The sequence below is a fragment of the Colius striatus genome, chromosome 5, assembly GCF_028858725.1.
Source record: "Colius striatus isolate bColStr4 chromosome 5, bColStr4.1.hap1, whole genome shotgun sequence".
Classification (NCBI taxonomy): Eukaryota; Metazoa; Chordata; class Aves; order Coliiformes; family Coliidae; genus Colius; species Colius striatus.
Genome location: NC_084763.1, coordinates 21,203,980 through 21,227,404, shown reverse-complemented (window position 1 = coordinate 21,227,404; position 23,425 = coordinate 21,203,980). Strand labels below are relative to the sequence as shown.

The window sequence follows — 23,425 nt, the reverse complement described above, 5'->3', positions numbered from 1 at the left end:
ATTTAAAGAAAACAAAAGCTAGATGAACATCTTTTTCTTCAATGGACAGACAATCTCCCTCCTCAGACTTCCAGTTTGCAAATAAAGGTTTTGGTCCACACATGTAGACATCTCAACCCAGTCAAATTAATATTAATTTTTAATTAACTCCAGATACTCACTCCATGGCCTATGAGAAAAACACTGCAGTGAATCAAAGTGGAACTATGTTTGGAGGATAATTCTTATAGGATACGATACACTGAATGTCTGGGCAATACTTGTAATACAGCTATGAGCCTCCCACAACCACTCCATTACACAAATCGTGTTTCAGAATTGAAAACAGAGAAAAATGTAAACAGAGAAAGAAACAGGAAAAAGGTATTCAAAGGAAATCCTGAGCAATTGACTGGGGGAATTGTCCCTCGTGCCACACATGAAAAATGGTTATGAATGGTCCCTAGGAGGTCCCAGCAAAGAAGAGTTCTAAAGATCTTAACTCAGAATGTAGAAAAAGCTTTTCTATGAAAAAACCCAAGATACTAAATACAATGTTGTCTGTACAGCTATACAAGAGACTTGAGTGCAAAGACAATCCCTCTGTTTTGACTATCCTGAGTCCAAGAAGAAAAAAAAAGTAAGGAAATATAGTGACGGAGTCAGAGAAAGATGCCCCTGACCTTTAATGGACAGTCTACGTTTCAAATTTTGGTTTCAAAGCAAATTGTTTATATAGTAATATTGTGTCCAGTTCTGGGTCCCTCTGAAGCACAGGGAGTTGCTGGAGAGAGTTCAGCACAGGGCCACAAAGATGATAAAGGGAGTGGAGCTGAGGGAGCTGGGGCTCTTTAGCCTGGAGGACACTGAGGGGTGATCTCATTAATGTTTACAGACATGTGAAGGGCGGGTGTCAGGAGGATGGAGCCAGGCTCTTCTCAATGATATTCAATGATAGGTCAAAGGGCAATGGGTATAAGCTGGAATATAAGAGGTTCCAAAGAAACATAAGGAAAAACTTCGTCACTGTGACAGTGATGAAGTACTGGAATAGACTGCCCAGATGGGTTGTGGAGTCTCCTCTGGAGACATTCAAAACCCACCTGGATGAGTTCATGTGTGCCCTACTCTAGATGGCCCTGCTCTGGCAGGGTGGTTAGACTAGATGATCTTTTGAGGTCCCTTCCAACCCTTAAGATTCTGTGATTCTGCGAAAACAATTAAAATCACAATACAATAAACGTTGCCTATATGCATTTATTTTACATGACATTTACACAGGTTTGGGGCACACAGGTGTGCCTATGACATGCATTCTTTCAAATGCTACGCAAGAACATCACTCATATACAGGAGAATTCCTGTCTGCACATTTAGCTTTTGATTATCAAGATTACCATATTTCAACCTATAGGAATGCTCAGCTGGAGGACTTTTCACAAGTGCTTATGACCAAATTCGGAAGAGCCTCTAAAGAATGTAAACTTGAGCCTGATTTAACCAAGTTGTTTAAAAGAAGATGCCTTATTAGCTTCAAAATACTTTGGTCATATTAAAAACAACATTTGCTTAAAAAGACAATAAATACATCTTAGAGCAATATTTACCTTGTGACTATCATGTTCAAAAGTCGAAAACCAATGTTCTGCAGTTTTCATAAGATGTGTGAACATTGCACTGAAGAGGAAAAATCCAGAAACTTGGTGTTAAATAACATATTACAAAAAAGAGCAAATTAAATGTTAAGGAAGTTGTTAAAACTTACTAGGCATCATGTTCCAGATATTCAGGATTCAAAAGAACTTTCATTTCCTCGCTGAAAAAGGCAACAGTGAACAATCCAAATGTGAATGTTTATTTTTGGTCAGCATTCTGCATGTACTATTATGTATTTATAAGCCAACTTTCATATAAAGTGCAAATGAGAAAACTAGCCTTTTTAATTAAAAAGAGCAACTCCATTGAACAAATGAAGTCTTTTCTTTTTGCAAAGATCAAAAACAAATTAGCTGCCTTGTCTGCACTACAATGAAGTAACCATCTAATTATTCCAAATAACAAATTACTGAATGTCACAATGTATTATTTGAATATGCTTGATCTAGAATAATTGATTGCTGCACAATCTATCACTGTTTGTCCCAAACAAAAAAAAAATATGGTTACTGGTCAAATATGCAGTACCAAAACATTAATTTATTTTGTTTTAATAGTCTGTATTTTTATTGTACTTTAACAGCAATTAATCAGTGACAGCACCTCTTTTCCATCTACTTTGCTGCTTAGCTCTACTTTTTCAGTGGTGATGGAACAGAATGCTGTGCATAACACATGGTTATTTTAAGTTACTTAGCATTGAAGAGCATCTTCTAGGTAATTTCAGGATATCTAAGGACAGACATTGAATAAAAACACACTTGTAGATAATATCCATCCTTCATCTTAACTGCCTTTAGACAATGACATTAAGAGGTGCTAACAGAGGTTATACTATACAGTACACAAAATTAAATTGTTTTTTTTCACTGATGCACTCCAAAAGAGAATGCAAAAAAGAAAAATGAAAAGATATGGCCTAAATATCACAAGTTACACATGGCAATTAGTTGTTTGTTTGTTTGTTTTTAATTAGAAAATAAAATTTAAATTTAAAAAAGCTTTACATATAGGACAAGGAAGAAGCATCTTAATTTGGTTGACAGACAATCATGTGATGTAATATTTTACACATACGTGTATGATTACATGCATATACATGTTTTGAGTCAAATGGAGAATCAATAGCTACACTTACTACCACGTCAAAGGACATTCAGATATTGCAGCTACAACATTGCAGGTAGTGAAAGAAATATTCATCACAACAATTTGTCTACATTGCTTTCTTTTGTCTTTTAAGATATGAGGTAAGACAACTGGTAACACGTCTGTTCCATGGCTATTCTCTATTCTGCCTCCTTTCTGCAATGATAAAACCAGGATCATTTCTGGCAATGAGATTAAATGGTAGGTAAGTATGTAAGCTTTTCAGTTAAGATTTTCCTTAGGTTTCTTGTATCCTCTTTTTCTGCCAGCTAATATCTGTGAAGGTGCCAGTGTCTACACTTTTAGTCTCCCCTTTCAGAAGCTGTAGTAGGGAAGATGAAATGAGGATGTTCCCGTACACAAAGGTGCAACAATTTCTGATATCTATTTATCAATTATAAACAAAGAATTAAGCAACACGTAAGTTCCAGTCCAGTCAACTTATTTTTTTAAGAAAGCAGACTTCCTACACAATTAAAACACATTGCTTGCCTTGGCTGTGCAGCTTCACTGGCATGTGAAAAAGCTTGGTGGTCACAATGAAGGATAAAGACAATGGGAGCTAGAAGTTCATGCATACCCTAAACATAAAAAGAAGCAAAAGCATAGTAAGATTTTCCAGTCATATAACCATTCCTAATGCATAGCATCAGGCAGCCAAACAGTATTAGGTGCAGACTAACAAAAATCATGTTCATTTACATTCTTAACAGAACAGTTTCATAATCAATGGCTTTTATCTTATATTCTGATTAGATCCAAGTGTTCATTCTTCTATAATATACAGAAACAAGTTATTCTCCCTTCTTCTAACACAACAGACAACAAATTGGCAGTGGCAGGCAACCCTGCACCTGGCAGTTTACTCCAAGATCTATGTTCATAAATATGAATTTTATTTATGATAATTACAATCATGATCCACAGTACAAAGATCTGCAATAGGGAAAAATTACAAAATTTTGAATTGTTTTTTATTTCTTAATGTTCCAAAACCATAGATAAAAGCTTAACTGTAGTCTTTAGGAGACAAGCGCAGCTATTTGGGAAATTAGAAAATGAAACTTCCATTCCTATTCAATTCTGAGATTCCCATGGTCATGCCAAATAAAATTAGATTTTTTCTTTCTTTTTTTTTTTTTTACAAGTTTTTATGTCAGTATTAAAGATAAACTCATTATAACACAATGCATAGGAGACCTGGCACTGTTCCGTTACAGATTTTACATATATATGCCATCTATATTAACATATGAAAAAATAAAGAAACATGCAAAAAATGAGAATGTAAAAAATTGGCAAATAGTTGAGGGCTTTGGCCAACATCAGAAGTATGGCTGGGCCACCCAGGACAGCCATCAGTGCTTGAACCCAGAGCTCATCAGGAACAAAAAAGGAGTCTTGATTTGCCTTGATTCACCTGGTGCTTGTCAATTTGTTTTCAGGAGTGGAAGCAACTGCTTCAGGAAACAAGAAATCCAGTTGGCAAGCAGCAACGCACTGGCAGTAAAACTATAGCCTGCAGAACGAAACCTCACTTTCAGCAGATATTCAGACTCTTCCCTCAGATTACATCAAGGGAAAGAAAAATTTAGGGGCATTTGTTTATGTCAGAGAGTTGGGCTCCCACTATGGTGGGAGGTAGGAACTATGCGACCTACAGGCCAGCCATATAAAAGAAACGAAGGGAGTCATTTGATGAGTGAAGACATGTGGGATGAAAGGCTGAGACCAATCTGGCTGCCCCTGGACACAGGGATTGCTCCAAGGGGAGGAAACTTCTGACCTCATCCCAAATACACCAACCCCAGCCTAGTGCCAAGGTTACCTCTTGCTATAGTGTTTGATTATGCTGCCAGCAGTACTCCAACTCAAACATGCAACTGCTTCATCAGGGGAGCCTCAGTCCCAACTCCAGGTGAGTGCTCTGGGTAGACAGGGGTATCAGGAAGACAATCTTGTCTACTCTGTCAGCAGAAAGAGAACTGGGGCTTATAGCATCAAGCTCATAGGTATTTCAGGCTGCTGCTGGAAGTTGGAGGATAGGTTCTCAGACAGAAGCTGTTCTGCTTTTATGCTTGTAGTTCCAAGTCAGGAAGCCTCTCCAATTACTTATACAGCCCTTTTAGATGTGAGCAATGAAAAAGTTACACAATTGTACAGTTCCTGATGCTTTGCTGGTTTTTCAGTTGATACTCAATGAAGCATTTGAGGAGTATTCAATATCACTGAGGTAGTTACTCACATTCATATGTATCAAACAGATCCATTAACTACTAAAAACCTTTAACTTTTATTAGAAATAATGCATATTTTCCTTAAGAGGTCCAAACTGAGAAGTGAGGTAGATGTGGAAGTCTTTAGATCATTATCTATTTTGAGTGTGCTCATATGCGTGTTTGTGAATCTCATCTGTTTGTAGAAAACTGGAAATTCCAATAACTAGTTGTCTTGAAGAAAAAAAAGAAAAGAGGTTTAGAAATTTTTCTGTGTGCTATCAACTGAAATCCTAGGAAATTTAATTTCTTCAGGACTGAGATGAGCCTCAACTGTAGGGTTGCAGCAATGGAAACCAGTCAACTGGGAAAAACTAAAGATAGTAAAACTAGTGACGTTTAGAATTTTTCTTTCTCTTCCTATTTCAGAACCTTTAGGGACTACTTTGAAAGATGAAGGATAAACAGAAATTCAGTTAGGTTTAATTTTTTTTTTTTCCTAACGTGGCCACTTGATTTCAGGAGCTGATGTAAATTTCCCAAACACAACAATGTGGCTCAGATTACAAATTGCAACTTTAGTCTTACAGTTGTACCAAGAAAGAAAGGAATAGAGAAAGAGATGAGATCCAGGATTAGACAATAAATGTGAGTGGCAAAAATATTTAAATAAACTGTGGATAACCTGGGTTGTACTTTCATATGTATGCTCACTGCCCCTGGTTAATTAACAGCTTCGTGTCTAGTCTTTTATTCGCCCTGATATACTGACATGAAATAAGAGACATGGAAATGCCAAGAATTGACTAATAAAACTACCACCTAAACTGTAAACATAGAAGCTGAAGAAAAAGAAAGAGAACATAAAATAAGAATTAGTTATAAAAGATAAAAGCACATCATACATTCTTCCAACATAATAATATATCAACTTTATAATAAAGTAGGATCATAATGTGGCTGCCCATATACAACAAAAACAAAACAAACAGATGATGAAATATCAGGATTTCAAAAAGACACCTCTGATCTTTCAGTTACAAGAGTACTTCAAATGTTTAGAGATTTTTAGCTTGGCAAGAAAAGCCACCAGTGTAATATGCATACACATATTTTTTTCAATGCTGCAGTTTACTGAAACTCTTTAGTGTTAATAAATAAGTTGACAGAGCTCAGATAATTTTACGACACTTCTCAGCTACAACAAAATATTGATTTCATAATACAGCCTATGGTTTACAAAGACAAACAGAAAAACAGCATTTCTACAATGAAAAGTGAATCAATGCATTTCAAAATTATATTGACTTCTCTAAGGACAATCAAATCATGAATGAACAATAGTTAGCCTAGTGATTTAGCTTAATTGTCACCATTTCTTTTCAGTCTAACTAGGACTAGAATTTTGTCACTAGTCTTACAGAAGAATGGTAAGAGTAATTTTTACATATTCTTAAGTACAATATACTATTCTCTTTAGATTTTATATTTGCAGCTGCTATTTAAAAATTCAACACTCCCAGCGAGGATTCTTTCTTTAAAATCTGTAATACAGCTTCATGATATCCTACTCCACTCGACTAGGGACAGAAATCCTTTTCATAAAGTGCTACTTTACACTGGACAAAAAGCACGAATCCTACCACAAAGACAGCTTCCATGCATATATGCATTTTAAACAAACATTATTGATTGTTTCTTGTAAGACAATATGATGATGCTATTTGATAGTTTCAATAAAATGTTATAAACTCAGATACACTTTATTTACTTTTAAAGTATGCAAATTGTCAAGGAACTATAATTCCAAAGATTTTGAAAGAGAATCATTGGGCTCTATACAGATGCTGACAGTCAGAAGTATGAGTTTTCATTTATTTGCCAAGTGTTATAATTCTAATAGCACATTAGCTCTTGTATGTGTTCATATAAATGAAACAGGAATTCTTATAGAGCACAACAGGACCGGTCCCATGATGGATAATGAATATGATGACAAACTCCTTAATTTGAGCTTTGTATTTAGGTTGCTGTAGAGACAGCAGCTTGGAGGTGATCTGTTACTGGTGAATTAATTGTAACCACTATTTTCACAAAAATATGCTAGGCTTTGATGCAGTAGAAATTATTATGGGAAGTGGGGCTTGGGTTAATGGTGAAAACCAATAAAAACAGTAACGTAGGAAGACTGACTGCAACACGGGTATTGGTTTAAAGGGAAAAAGTCATATCCTGTTGCCAACACCAACTCTATTTCAGGTAATTCAGAGAAAGGTACTGACAGATGTGAAAGAAATGTTTTCTGAAAAGAGAAGGACATGGGGAGACAAAAAAAGCTGGATTATTACTAATAAGCTAAGAGGACCATTAATTTAAAACAATCAAACGAAACCATCCATTTAAAATGGAGTGAGAAAAAAGAAAAGGTCCTAATGAAAGTGATGTATGTTCACAACAAGAGAGGAGAACCACAGTGATCTGCAAATTTGTGGACTTGGTACAGCACATGAGACTTGGGTGACATACTGAACACATTTCTGAGGGATTAAATCAACAGGTTTTCATGACCCAAATTTATTTCATATTATGCACTTCACCTCTTCCCTTAGTCCTGTGGCAGCCTTTCCTGGAATTACTGCACTAACGATACACCCCAGTTGAAAACAGAGGTAAAGAAGTTTTCTTTGTCAACAGCCTGTAGGCTCGCAAAATTGAACCTGTTCTTTTATCTGCCTATGTTCATTTAGCTCACCAAGCAGTCTTTATTAAAGCTGAGGCATCAGGCAGTCAAAGTTCATTAATACCATTTATATAATCTCTGCAGTTTCAATTAACTCAGCAAGACATTCTACTACATGATAACAGTCTCATTAATTCAATAAAATCCCATAACTATTAACAATATGGTCTATGTTAAACGGGGTGTCACCTAGTAGAAAATAATAGCTTTAACAGCTTGTGATGAAACTCATGGCTTTTTTTTTTTTCAAATTTGATCTGGCTAAATATTGCATCCTTACATAGAAAGGTATTACTTCTTGGTAAGGAATCAAGAGGATTTTAAATATGAACAGAGGGTAATTAAGTCCTTTTAAGTCATATCAAAGAGTAAAATAATACTTCTTGTTCAATAAATGATAGCTGGGATGCATTCTTCCATTTTTCCACCAGTACAGTGGCCCATATTCACTAGAAATGAGAAGCTGAATAATACTGAAGTGTTTTCTTTAGCAATGCCTTAGTGCCTTTCAAAATACAGTTCACAAAGCTCATTTTTCTTGTTTCATGCAAGACTATTCCTTGCTCACAGTCTGTCAAACACAAAAAATAACCAGCTGATAGAGATCTCATTTTTTATAGCCGAATTTTAAATTTTTATATAATCTCTAAAACAGTTGTAGTGGTTTAGCTGAGACTAGGTTTTTTGTAATGGGGGGAGGGGTGGGGGCTTCTTTAAACAAAGATCTGCCAAAGATCTGCTTCCCCTGTAGCTGACAGGGCTAATGTCAGCCAATTCTAAGATGGACCCGCAGCTGACCCAGGCCTGGCCAGTTAGTGACTGAGGTAACGCCTCTGTGAATAACATATTTGAGAAGAAGATGCTGCGCAGTTGCTGAACTGCAGCAGCAACAGGGAAAAAGAATATGAAAACATCTCTGCAGACACCAAGGTCAGTGGAGAAGGAGGGGGAGGAGGATGCTTAGGCCTTGAAAGAAAGATTCCCCTGTGACCTGTGGTGAAGACTATGGTGAGGCAGCTGTGCCCCTGCAGTTCATGAACCCAGCAGGGAAGGACTCATATTGAAGCTTGTGAGGGACTGTCTCCCATGGGAGGGACCCCACACTGTAGTGGGAAGTGTGATGAGGCCTCCCTCTGAGAAGCAGCAGCAGCAAAGTCCGTCTGTAATGAACTGACCACAGCCCCCATCCCCTCTGCCACGGGGGGGAAGGAAGGAGAGTCCTGGGAAGAGGGAGAGGTGGGGGCCAGGTGTTTTAAGATTCAGTTTTATCTCTCATCTCCCTGTTCTGATGGTTCATCAATAAATCAAACCCTTTTCCCCCCAGGTTGTGTCTGGTTTTGCCTGTGACACTAATTGCTGAGCAATCTCCCTGTCCTTATCTCAACTCACAAACCTCTTGTTATATTGCTCTCTCTCTCTCCTGTCCAGTTTAGGATGGGGAGAAATATTATGACTTGGTGGGCACCTGGCACCCAGCCAGGGCTAAACCACCTCAACAGTCCTTCAGAAATAAGTGTTCCTTCAGCTCACATGTCCTTTTTTCATGAAATACCACTAATTTTCTTGCTTGAGAACACAGCAGTCTCAGACCATGTCTGAAAGCATACAATGTCTCTTAAAAATCTTCCTTTCTTTACCTAAGCAGAGAAATCTTTTCTGATTTGGATTTGTTTGTTTTTCTTAACCAACACAAAAGAAAAAGATGTTGTTTAGAAAGAAATTTGAAGTTAGATGACTTAGCAACCTTAAAGAAAACGATTTGAGGTACTGTGTTATGAGGAAAAAGCATATGCTATTCAACGAGCTTATTTTTCTCACTATCCAGCTGACAAGCAGCTCTTTGATTAGTTTAGCATTATGATACAACTTCAGATACAACAGAACTACATTATTGTCAAACCATATAGAAAATGTTGAGTCAATGAATGCCACCTGTACAGTACTTTCATTACCTGTTTATAAAGCAACTGCTCATTTTCTCTGGCGTAGCAGAACAGAACATCTGTAAGAATCTTCCTCACATTCTCTTGCTGGAAATACTGCATTTCGGGAAAGCTGGAAATGAAGCAAAACAGCAAAAGTAAACAACATAGTGCACAGAATCTCAGTTACTGGTCTTCTAGAAACAGTTTTAGTGAGAATACTTCTAAAGATGTTACATTTGTTTTGCAATCGAAATTCTGAAGCATGTCCTTTCATACAAATCAATCCACTACATAGATATGTTATCATCAGATATAGTTAAATAAGTAATCTCTTTTAATATCATGAAAACCAGAGATCTGCAAGAATGAAATACAATGGCCCATGGTTTTAATTGTCAACTTTTTACAAATAGACGATCCACTGAAAATGAATGACTTGGGGAAACTAATAAAAATATGTACCATATGAGTATGTTCCTGACTCAAGAATCAGATTCTTTGCCCCTTCATGTCATAAAAACAAGGTGAGTTGAAGCAGAATGAAAGGAGAATGAGAAGCAATGACTGAAGCAAAGATCTACCCTCTCCTTCCTGCACACAGACTCTTACTGCCAAATCTAGCAGCTCAGAGACTGCTTTAGCCCCAGGTGGCACAGCATCCCAGCAGTCACTTAACTCAAGACTGTGCTCCAATGACTGTCAGTCCTTCACCAAGGAATCCACAACATGCTAGGAACACTTAAAAAAGAAGTATGATTAAAAAATCCAAGCAGACACTTCTCCTTTCAAAAAACCAAGTCGCTTAAAACTAAAACTGTTGCTAACAGTTATCTATTGATTCATTTGATTCAGGTACTAGAAAAACAAGCACCAAAGATCAAATCTTCATAGATAAAACCCATACTTTATATGACGTGCTCCCATTTTTAAAATTTGTGTTAGGCTGACAACTGTAACTGGATCATTAATCTGCCCTGCAGTTTAATGACTAGTGCTCAGCCTTGCTCTTGATTTTTCTCAAGATAAAAGTTGGGCAAAGGAAGAGTGAAAGAGTTACAATATGTTAAGGAAGCTTGTAGAATTTCCAGTTCTAAAATGGAATTAAATGGAAGAAAGAGAACATGTCAGAACAAGCTGACAAAGGTTCAATATTTCATGAACATTTGAAAAATGATTAGCATTTTAATGACAAGATTATTAAAATATCTCTTAATTGACATGAAAACTTGTATCCTAAGCTCCAATATATGTTACTGGCATATATTGTTATGGAATGTAATTAGGCATTTCACTGACTTCGGTAGCTGTCTCAAGTAAACCTTACAGTAATAAAATTATATTATACTCTGGCAGGGCAAATATCTTTGAAGTGAAATGGAATGAAGTGGACTTAGTGTGAGAATAATGGAAAAAAGCTTTTTGGAAAATCCTGTTACCTGCATATAATCCAGGCAAATGTAAATATTTACAGTCTGTAACTATTCTGAAGCAACTCTCACCTGTGCATCCTGCTCCTTGATTATTGGAGGTAAGGAATAAAGTGGTTATGCAGGACATACTTTAATGAATAAGTGCAAAACCAAAAGTGTTTTCATGCTTACTGAAGAATTAACTAGATGGCAAACTTTTTTTCATAAAGCAAGCACCCCAAACCTCATCCAGCTATATGAAGCAACAACAAATACAAGTAAAACATCTGGAAATGTATAATATTAAAAAAATAAAAAGACAGGATAAGGTAGATTTGTACAAAGAAAAACAGAAAAATATTGAAGACCGGTAGGCCTTTGGCAGGTTGCTGAAATAAAGGCTATAGTACTGTCAGTTTTAAAATGAAATCACATGGACTGCAGTTAAGTTTTGTTCAAACAAACTCTGTTTTTCCTGTTTCCCAAGTCTAAGTTACAATGCTAAACTTTAGACCACTTATATTAAGGCTGTTGTAAAACCTGACTTAGAGAAACAATATAAGGAAGTGTAATAAATTACTTAAGGCAAAACCATTAGTGTCAGTAGTTTCTGTGGTCATCTCACAGATGTGATGACAGCTACACACAGAAATATAATTATTAAGGCTAGAAAGGTGCTTTGAAATCCTTGGATGAAGGACTTGAATCGAGAACCAAGGCAGAAAAGACACTGTTGGCCTGAATGCAGCAATACTGAAGTCCTGAGAAAAGCACTGGGATCAGGGGTGTAATGTTTTCCTGGCACCTGGTTGTTGGTAGACCGACATTTGGAAACTTCTATGCACTTGTACTAATCATATTAACTGTAAAGGAAGGACACAGATGAGACCAAAAGTGCATTACAACAGATGGCAATTGAAATAATTTAGGGGTTTGAAGAGATTATTTCTGAAGGACTGTTCTTCAAGCCTGTCCTATGAAGTTTACGAAGAGAAGACTAACAAAGAAAACTCATACATACACAGAGATATCTGTGAGGATCTAGTAATACCAGAGATTGTGACAGAAAGGATAATAATGAACTCAGGAATAAGCTGGCTGAAGTATTAATTACAGTAAATGTAAATACAAGAGATCATGAGGGAACTATCAGTTCAGGATGGATTTTTATGGAGAATGTAATTTTATGATTAAAGCACCGTTTTAGAAATATAGTATCCTCAAATCAGGCAAGGTAAGAATATTTTTAATGAACACTACAATATTACATTTAATTACATTTCTGAGAAAGAGTGCATAAGGACACGGGGATTTTGCTAGACTTTTTACCACAACTGCTACAATTAAGCAATGGCATATTCAAGTCCCTGCTTTCTGAAACTGAAGACCAGCACAATTGACAGTTAGCTGTCAATTTAAAAAATATTCCTTTAGCCTATTTTGGGGGCCACACACAAAGGCAGACAGACTTTGACACAGAAGAAACTTATACTGGCAACCAAATAAAGGATGCCCAAATACATTATGAAACAAATTTTGTAGTAGACTTAAATAAGGCTTTTAACCACAGGCATGGAGTGACCATCTTTTCTTTCATGAACAGATACCATTCTTTCCATTCTTTCCATTCTCCAGCCCTGTCACTCAGCTCAAATTGGGAAAGCTACTAAACCAGAAAGAATGGAAGATGCTCTTGCAATTGCAAAGGTTGAGTAAAGAATAATAATAATCTCTCCCTGTCGTTGCTCACTTTTTCTTGAAAAGTAATAAACTGGTATATAAAGGTATCTATATAAAGGTTTTATCTTCCAGTACTGCTCCTCTTGCACAGAAACCATCCCGTGTTCATATCTTGTTTCTTCTCATCTCTTCTGTATTTCTGTATGCTTAGGAAGGATGTAGCTGTCTAATGCCTTCTCCACCACTGTTTCTATTGATGCGTTGCTTTTTTTGTTTGGTTGGTTGTTAGCTGGGAGATGGAGAGTTCGAAACAGCAGCACCTATCACTGCTCATCTTCACGAAGCTGCCATTGTCCTAAACTGTGATTGCTACTCATGAAGCAGAAAGTAGGCATGGCAATGTATAAAATCACTACTAAAAAAGATATCCACTTGATTAGTCTACTGGGAATGCCCCCTGTGCATTTTGTTTTCTCAAAACACTGGAGGGAGAAAGAGGGTAACCAATTCTAGCCATTAACTATCCTAGATGTACAATCTGATGACAGCACATAGATCGGTGTTTTCATTTGACTGGTAGCTAGTTACTCTTGTGTCTACCAATCTGCTGGTTTCCATTTCTGCAGAACATTTTTTCCAAATATTTTTTATCACTTACCTTCTTAATCATCACAAAATAAATCAGCATTGTTCCTTGGTACCTCTTCTCATTGACAGCAATAATTGCATTCTTAAGTCTGTTACGAGTTACTATGGTGCTAGTTGGTATACACCTTCCTTTCTTTGTAGAGAGCAGTATTATAGTCATAACTTGGTTGGAACTGGTATCTACATCTAAAGATAGACTTACTCACATCATAGTGAACCTCCCTTGCCCTCCTTCCCGCCCTCATTTTTAGAAGCTTCTCACTTGAGATAGAAAGAGATGATGTTTGGTTCCAGCTGAAAAGTACACGTTTCTAGACAGCTGAAGGAAAATTCATTACAAACCTCTCAACTATCATAAAAAATAGGTTAGACGATTAAATAGAAATCTTCATTACTAGTGAGTTAGGACTAAAATAACAAAGTGGTTTTGCCTGGGCCAGGTTTTTGGTAGGGGTGGGGAGGGCTACAGAGGTGGCTTCTTTAAACAAAGATCTACCAGAAGCTTCCCCTGTACCTGATAGGGTTAGGGCCAGTCAGTTCTAAGATGGACCTGTAGCTGACCAAGGCCTGGCCAATTTGTGCTGGAGGTAACGCCTCTGTGAATAATGTATTCGAGGAGGGGAAGAAGTTGCTGCGTAGTTGTTAAACAGGGAGTGAGAATGTGAAAACGTTTCCACAGACAGCAAGGTCAATGGAGAAGGAGGGGGAGGAGGGTGCTTAGGCCCTGGAAGAAAGACTCCCCTGTGACCTGTGAGTGAGGACCACGGTGAGGCAGCTGTGCCCCTGCAGTCCATGGAGGCCACCGGGAAGCAGAGGTCCACTTCCAGCCCGTGGAGGACCCCACGCCAGAGTGGGTGGATGCCTGAAGAAGGCTGTGACTCCGTGGGAAGCTCAACCTGGAGCAAGTTCCTGGCAGGACCTTGTGGGGAGAGAGGAGTCCATGCCAGACCAGGTTTGCTGTCAGGACTTGTGGTGCCGTGAGGGACTCAGGCTGGAGCAGTCGGTACCTGAAGGACTGTTCTCCCGGTGGGTGACCCACATTGGGACACGGTGTAAGGAGCTGCCCCTGTGGGGAGGCCCCATGCTGGAGTGGTTTGTGAGGAATTGTAGCCCATGGGAAGGACCCATGCTGGAGAAGTTCATGAGGGATGGTCTCCAGTGGGAGGGACCCCACAGTGTAGCAGTGGGAAGTGTGAAGAAGCCTCCCCCTGAGAAGCAGCAGCAGCAGCAAAGTCCATCTGTAATGAACTGACTGTAACCCCCTCCCTCATCCCCAGTGCCACTGGGGGGGAAGGAAGGGGAATCCTGGGAAGAGGGAGGGGTGGGAGGAGGTGTTTTAAAATTTGGTTTTATTTCTCATCTCCCTGTTCTGATGCTTCATTAATAAATCAAACCTTTTCCCCCCAAGTTGATTCTGTTTTGCCCATGACGCTAATTGCTGAGCAATCTCCCTGTCCTTATCTTGACTCACAAACTTCTCATTATATTTCTCTCTCCTCTGTCCAGTTTAGGAGGTGGAGTGGCATTATCACTTGGTGGGCACTTGGCATTCAGCCAGGGCTAAACCACCACATGTTTTCCTACTTCCCTTATAAATTCTGGAAGTTTTTATCGTGCAACAAGCAAAAAATTATATTTAAGACATTATTGCTTGGATATTCTCACCTGACACTAGGTGACCACAGCTTAGTTAGGTACAGGTGAGCTAGAAGCCTTTTTTAATTACTGAAGAGAAAAATACTTCTCTTGCAGTTTGATTCATCAGATCTATATAAAATATTTACTTTAGTAAGAGAAAATTTGTGTCCTAGAATTCTTCTGGTACATAGATTCTAAAGGCCTATTAACCCAGTTCTGAGCCTTTATGAACATACACAGACAAATAAACTTTATCATGGTTCCCTCTAGGTAACAGGATTCTGAAATTTAAAACAATTTAAACAAATATCAATTTATAAAGCATATTTCTACCAGCTTTTCCTATCTAATGCTTCTAAACTTCATAGATTTCTAATAGGACTATTTTACAGTAAGATTTTTACTGCATGGCAGAAGTGACTGGTTTGCTGCTTCATGTGCAATTAGTATCACCCTCTACAGCATTATGTACGTGGTGCTGTTGGACAACAGAGTACTGAACTTGATGACAAAGATTATAAAATTATTTGTTAAATAACAAGCAGAAGCTGGAAGTTGATGATTATAGTAACTGAATGTATTTCTCCATTATTTTAACCTTTAATAAAAATAATTGTAAGTTAATAACAAATCCTTAAATTGGAATTCTGGGGATTTATTTGAAGAGTGGAAATGAAAAGCAAAAGATTAAAGAAAGGGTACTTATATTCCAAAGACAAGGAATGTAGAACTGACTGCTTCTTATACTAATAATAGTTAACAAACAGATACATTTGTATACAGAAAATGCTCACTATGTTTTATGACTAGGTAAACAACAACTGTACATATAAATGCATGCAGTTGCTAAACGAATGAATGTTACTTTGATCAATTTTACTCCTTCATTGTTTGATTTGTTATGATATTGATGTCCCACAATGTATAGTGCTATTGTTTCAAGTAGACATTATTTTGTGTAAATACATAAATGGAAATGTCTTCAGTGAGTAATATCACTATTACTGATATTAGTGATTATTACTCACTCTGCCTTTTGCCAGAATGAGAACCTGGACTTTGTGTATGTATACATATTTTTAAATAACAGTCTTACATCTAACATAACTTCCATACAAGTTTTCATTCTCCAATTATAGTTTAGATACGTATATATTTTAATCTTAGAACATCCTGAACTGTTTCCTTTAACAAACAAAAAATACCATCTGTTGTGAGAATGCACATGAAAGCATACTCAGTTTTTAATTATACACCTCATGGCAAAATGCATTGAAGAACGGGTCTAGGGATGGACACAGAAAATATTCCAAAACCAGATAGCAATGATTTCTTCTGCATGACTTTGTTTCTGTAAATGAAAATGTGTGAGCTTGGGATTTGTAAAATCTATGACTATCACCACTTTTCTCAACTTATAAGGAAAAATATTTGCAATACAGTAAAATTCCACATGACAGCAAACTGGTCATTCAATTTAATTATACATCAGTCAATGCTTCCATTCTGAAAAGAAATGTTTTCAGGAACTGAGTGTTCCTCAAGTTCCTAAACAGGAATGACCTAAGGGCCAAGGAGATGAAAACATAATCACAGAAATATTAGGATAAATTTTAAAACACAAATGTGATAAATAACACTAGAAAAGTGATGGATAAAATAAGAAATGTTTAACTTTTCTAGATGTCATTTCCCTTACTAATTAAAAACTGCTTTTTTATTGTTAATTGAAGAGGTGTTAAGAATTAAAGGCACATGTTCCATCTTTTATTATAATTATAATTTAGCTAAAAGACCCTTCAGTTTCTCATACCTTCTCCTGTCTTTATATGGAAAACTACATTTTACATAGTAATACATAGTATAATATCTTAATTTAGAAGAGCTTTCCTTCAATGATACCAATAAATCTCCAGGGTTTAATGTCTAACTCAATTTTTTCTTATTTCACTCCAAGAAAGCTGTATTTTTATACTTTTAATATATATTTCTACACATTTATGTTCAACAATCCTGACATTTACACTAACTGAAGTCAAGAAAATACAACATACAGTTTACCACATAAAAATGTAGACTCTAAATTTATATATAGAAATTTCTTTAAAGATCTACATACGTTCTTGTCACATCTTGTTCAATCATTGCTCGAAGCTCTTTATCCTGGAAAAATTTATTCCAAAGACTCTGAAACAAGGAAAAATAGTCGTATGCAATGGGGACTTCTACTAATACTTAACGCTTATATACTGCACCAGTAAAGTACTGTACAAATATTAACTAATTAATCTTCAACATTCCTGGTAAACAGGTATATCAATATTTTTCTGTCTGAAAGAAGAATGCTGGTGAGCAGCACAATGTATCTGGGAAAGTCAGAAAAAATTTGAGATGAGAACATGCAGCTCCTGGATCCTTGTTCTAGGCTCACATTTTTTACTCAGTGGATGGATGCAGGTCTGCTAGTTACTTCTAAGAGTATTGTATGAAGAATATTTAGAGGCAGGGTAAATTCATACTTACCAGAACCTGCAGCTTAACTAAAAAAAAGTCAGTAGTTCACTCACAGAAACAGGTCTGTTTCACTGTGCTACATTTCTCCTATGAATGTACGGAATCTAATTGGAAGAAGCTACAAGACTAAGAAATTGTTTGGAAGTAAGCTAGTTTGCCTTAGTGGAAGTAGAATCAAATAAAAAATGTCTGATGATCAAATGCCTATGATGAAAATGATATCATTCTAACAGTACATACAGTGCAGATCAAGACTGGCAATTCTAAAAAAGTTCTGTTACAGAAAACTAAGGTATTTAAAGCTGTTAGCACAAAAAAAAAAAATTGAAGTAGGTTAAACTTCTTTTAGCTCTGTGCTTACGACCATTTCCATTCTTTTCCTTTGGTTTCATACCTTACTTACCAATATTTTGCAAAAGCTTCATAAAAAGTATTGTAAAGCCTATTCTTCACTATAAAGGAACAGTAGCTTGGCTGTATTGATCCAAACACAGAAGAAACAAAATCTATAGCAGTCTTTTCATACAAATTACTCTTCAGACAGCAGCAGCAACAGTGAATAAAATACCATATAAATTGTGGCTACAATACTTGCCACGGTGGCTTATGCTTCACAGAAATAAAAGAGAAAGTAAATTAATATTATCTATCGGAAGGAAAGTAAAATAACCAAAAAAGTTAATTTCCTTCTGTATTTTTTTGTATCAAACTATATTAAAAAAAGGATTTATATCCCTGACAATGTCTCATACAAAACTAGTATCTTTTTAACTTGCAGCTCTTTTCACGCAGCTAGATAATATTTGGAAACTCCCATGCCACTGCTCTCACCCTGGTCCATCAGGCTGAAGAAAACAATCTGTACCGTTAAAAGGAACCAAAGCCCAGGACACTGAAAGAGTAAAACATTAAGTCACTGCAGAGGCTCAAATGCCCTTTGCTCTTGATTTCTAAGTCTGACTTGGCCTATGCTTTTGTTTTATAGATTAATCCCGAGCTACGTACTCTGACATGTTAGCCTTTGACTTCTATCTCTTAAAGCATCATAGGCAGAAAGAAGCATGTGCCACTGTCTATAATCACAAATGACAGCAGAAATTCTAGAAATCTTTTACATTTGACACAACTTTCTGTCCAGCTGGATGCAAGAAGGGTTTGATGGCATGGACAGTCATACTGGCTGCAGAGCCACCAGTGTGCCTTCAATCAATGTTTTAACAAGCAAATCTCTCTCCTTCTACGAAGCCCAGTACCACACTAATTACAAATAAAATACAGGCTTCCATTCGCGATAAAAATGAAAGTACAAGTAGTATCACCAAAGATATTAACGACGGTCTTTCCAGGTTGAATCTCTTAAATGCAGTCAAACCAATTATTTTCATGGTATTCAATTGTTCAGATTTTTTTTTTTTAAAAAAGGATTTAAAAAATGGTAAAGTAATTAAGAGTTTAAATATATGTGCTATAAAATACCTAAGAGCTTTTCGGTTATAACAAAACATGGTAGAAAAGCAGCGTAAAAAAAAAGTTGCCTAAAATTAAGGTCCCAAATCTACGTGTAAGCCCTCCTTAAACTGTCATGACTTCAAAAATACCTAGCTACTAAGACGTGCTATTAATTTCATTGAGAGCTGGATGTTCTGCGCTTGACGATCAGGCCAAGTACTTTTACCACATTTTCAGTATTTCATTAAAATCTGGACCTTTCATTTTGCATCTGGCTGCTTTCTGATTAGGAAAGAAACTTTTATTTCTTTCTTTTAACTGTAAAAAAAAATTAAGAACCTTAGAAGAAATGACTATCTTGCAGCTCAGTGCTTTACACAGTACCTCAGCACATATACAACGTGGACATACAACAATTCTATTTTTGCTAGAGAAAAACTTCCAAGGCTGAACAGTCTTCTGGAGAAGGCTTCCTCAGCATTTGCTGTTAACGGCATTCCCTTCATATTGACTTTTTAAATACTTCTTCAGCTGGAGTCACTTTACATATAAAAAGAAAACACATAGTGATAAAGCCCCTTTCAGTCAAGGAATGGCTATGCTGTGAAATGACATTTATAATCCAGTACTATTTTTTTGTTCATCACAGTTTTCTCTGTGATAAGAATACTAACCTGGAAATGGGCATTTCTCGTTGACCAGCAGAAGCTGTGAATCAATTGTTAATACAAACCAGTCTGGAAATTTAGGAGGGGGATTTTAGCACTTGCCATTTTGCTTTTTTTAGCAAGAATTAACTTGTGTTAGTATGATGATGATGATAATTTTAGTAGCACATGTGTTGACAGAACCAAGGGTCAACTTACCCCCTCATCCTGAGAGAGTGGGTTGTTGATTATTAGATCTTGCTGTCCTGCTTTCCGAGGGTTGGTAATGTGCTGGGTAAAAACAGAAAAAAAGAATCAAATCCTCTTCTGTTATACTTTAAAGTATTAATATTTGTGTCAAAGCATGACAGTAGAGAACCTATATTGTATGAACTTACAATTTCTTTGATTTTATTGTAAGACGTCCTTAAGTCTGAAGTGGTTTTAATCCATTGACTTCTGTCTTGGGGTAGAATCTCCAGAAACAACTATCAACAAAATAAAATAAATCTATTAAGTTGCATCAGTTTAACATAATTTTTCATATCAATCCTACCAGAGAGCATAAACCATCTCAGAGAAAGTATTCTACACATAAGAAAGCAAAGATCTATAAAATACTCCTGGCTTTAGTACTTTCAAGTTGATAAACAAGAAGCTAGGGACAACAGTAGTTCTACAGTATGAAATAATGCATTAAAAACAACTGAAAGCACAATCTCAAACTTGTAAACTGTCACAACTTCAGTAAAGTTAATTGAGACTTCCAAGGCAGAAACAAAATGTGAAGAGATGAAAATAAACACACAAAAATTGAAGCTATTTACATAACACTGATGAGGTAATGCAACATGCTTAAAATCAAGCATGAATGCAGGGTGGAAAGTAAGCATTCAGACATATAATCTACCTAAGAAATGTTGAGCGGGAAAATCTTAATCTATAGAAAATAAATACGTTCTAGATTTGACGGTTAAAAGAGTTGATTTTGCCAAAAGTCCTTGAGAATGCCTACATCTCAGTTACTTCACATTTCTGTTTAAAAAGGGTTAAAAAGAAACATATATTGGAAAATGCTATTTGATTGCATATAAAATAAGGAAAAAACCCAGTATTTTCTCGCTTTGAAAATGTTTTTATTTACACATGATAAAGTGTTAAGAAACAGTAAATACTGATAAACAAAATATTCCCAAATTACTGAAAATATTTAAATAGTCAGCACTTTAAAAACTGAACACAATATTTTTAAAAGGAGCAGTCTAAATCAGAGCTCTAACCCATCTTGGGTCATGCAAATAAAACCAGACTTATTTCTAACATAAAACTACTCCTTGACTTAATTAGTGGACAGTCTGGCACTTGATGATTTTGTTAGTTTAGGGGTTTGAGTTATGGTATCCTAATTTAGAGGCTCAAGAAGAAGCAGACTGGTAAAAAAGGATGCTTGTGGCATAAAATCATCTGGTCTCCTGAAGGAAGGATTTTCATGAAGTTCAAATTTGTTCAATGCTATGTATATTTCAAATATAAATTTTCAAATTTCTTGAATTCTTATACAAAGAGTATTTTCACTTTCTTCTTACAAGTCATTGTACCAAGGTGAAGCTTAAGAAATTCTAAGCGAGGTAATTTAAATTATCAGTGCTAACATACTGCAACTCTACTAGAGAAAATATTCTCTACTGTCACAGTTAGTGAAATACAGAAGGCCTGGTGACAGTGCAACAAAATTCTCTGGACTTACACAGTATCTCAGTATTGCTTTGTTTTCTTTCTCTCTTCATTTCCCTGCAACTTTTAAAAAACATACTGAGACCTCTGATGATCTGTTGGTTTTGACCTGGCCTCCCTGTCTGTTCAGTCATTAAAGTGGGATTGGTCTTCATTTTCCCATTTCACCAGGAAGAGCTGCTTAGCAGAAGCATCAGACTAATTATAAAGGAGTCTCAGGTTCCAAAAAATATAAATTGTGAGACAAACTTCTTTTTTATTTCCAGTGCACAACTTCACTGCACAGAGACTGAGAGGACAGATAGCTGTGTGGCACTCAATTTGAAACACACCACCCAGCACAAAGATATTCTTTCCTAGGAATCTTTTGCTATCATCTGCATTTCAGCTTTAAGGCAGCAACTCAATGTGATTAGCAAATGTCCTATGAATTATAAAAATGAGTAGGAAAACATTGGGATGAAGTCTGTCGGAAAATTCATGATTCTTTGCATCAATAATCTTCCAGCACATCAGGTAATGTGTTGATATATTGCAACCACAAACTGTAAATAAATATTTTCTCTTCTTACCTTCCAGCAAACACTACGGAACCTGCTGCTTCTCAGCTGCCCATTAATCCCCTTCAGCCGTATAGTTGCCAAGTAATTGTTGTTTACAAATAGTTCTTCCCATTCTTTACTGTGTGCAAAAGCAAAAGGAATGAACATTTAAACAACAACAAAAAGCCTTAGCTGATTTAAGGACTATATGACACTACACAATTTTGGATAAGCAGAGGAAAAGAACTTTTTTTTAATGTATATATTTAGTGTGTACCACTTCTAAACGCATGGCTGTCTTTTTGGACACATTTCTTCTCTGGATTTAATGAATATGTAGATCGCTATAATTATGCCAGCTACTGAAATTCATAATGTCTATGGAGGCTATTCCATTTCCTCTAAAATGTTGGTACTGCAGTTCAGTGAATAAACAAGAAAAATGAATATTAATATAAGCACATTCATGTTTCAGTGTAGACAAAGAAGTACCTATTCCAAAAATATGCAACAGAAAAGTATACTGTTGACTGTACTATCTCCTCACATGATGCATTTGCTTAAATGAACCTTCTTTTCTTCTTAATGTCAAGCTGGGCAGTTAAGCATAATAGAAGATGACTTTCTTTAACATTTAGTGCTATTTACTATTGAAATCACTCCTACTTCTTTCTACATGATCAGTTTTAAAATTTTAACAGGTGCTAGCAAATTTAAAAAAACATCAAAAAATTAAAAAGCCTCACTGTATAAACTGTTAAAGGCAAGCTTGAGTACCTTGCAGTACCTATGGCTGACTAGATAAACAACCTAAATATGCCTCCCAGGCATGCAGGCACCAGGGGCCTAACACCTGTGCCTCATTAATATACAAGAAAATCTGCTCTACTGGGAAACAATTGGAAATTAATTGTCCCAAACCATCTACTGAGTTTGAATAAAAGAATTAAATCTATATTTCCTGCACCTTCTACTGAAAGGAATCTCAAAACCAATATAAGCCATTTGATGGTCTTAGTAGCCCAGGACTTGCTCACGGACTTTCTGCAAACATTCTAAAATGCAAAGGGTAATTTCAATGTAAAGAGCTTTGTTATGTGGAGGAAATGTGTTTCAGATTTGTTTTCAATGCATGTCCTCAAGGTGAACATCTCCTTCTTCCACTGTCACATGGGAGACTATTACTTCTCCCTGGGAAACCAAATGAAACCAGAAAGAGGGAAACTACTATTGTGACCCCAGGGTAAGATCTCACCAGATTTCCTTTGCTAAGGAGAGTCACAGAGTGCATTATACTAAATACCAACAAACTCTGTTTTTTCAAACTGCCCTAGATATACACAGGCTGAATTTGGGTATTTTAAGCCAAGTTGTGAGGGTGAATTTTTTAAACCTTGTTTTAGATAAAACTTTTTCGGTTTCAGAACAATATTATACAATACAGTTGCTGGCAGTAGCTGGGGAAGGGATTATGGCCCAGTTACTCTGAGACGGGAGCA

General features: G+C 36.4%; 1 protein-coding gene across 4 annotated transcripts in view; it reads right to left on the bottom strand.

The window, feature by feature from the left end:
• The window catches only part of TBC1D5 (TBC1 domain family member 5), a 327,211-nt gene that overhangs the window by 128,273 nt on the left and 175,513 nt on the right, over positions 1 to 23,425 (bottom strand). For 3 of the 4 annotated variants that reach the window (XM_061996640.1, XM_061996639.1, XM_061996641.1), the window contains 8 exons: positions 21,957 to 22,065; positions 20,049 to 20,138; positions 19,870 to 19,941; positions 17,160 to 17,227; positions 9,693 to 9,795; positions 3,277 to 3,365; positions 1,745 to 1,795; positions 1,587 to 1,656 (listed from right to left, as the gene is read on the bottom strand). In XM_061996640.1, coding sequence (XP_061852624.1) covers positions 1,587 to 1,656; positions 1,745 to 1,795; positions 3,277 to 3,365; positions 9,693 to 9,795; positions 17,160 to 17,227; positions 19,870 to 19,941; positions 20,049 to 20,138; positions 21,957 to 22,065 — 652 coding nt within the window. The remainder of the gene's footprint in view (positions 1 to 1,586; positions 1,657 to 1,744; positions 1,796 to 3,276; positions 3,366 to 9,692; positions 9,796 to 17,159; positions 17,228 to 19,869; positions 19,942 to 20,048; positions 20,139 to 21,956; positions 22,066 to 23,425) is intronic. The other variant, XM_061996642.1, reaches the window with a different exon arrangement.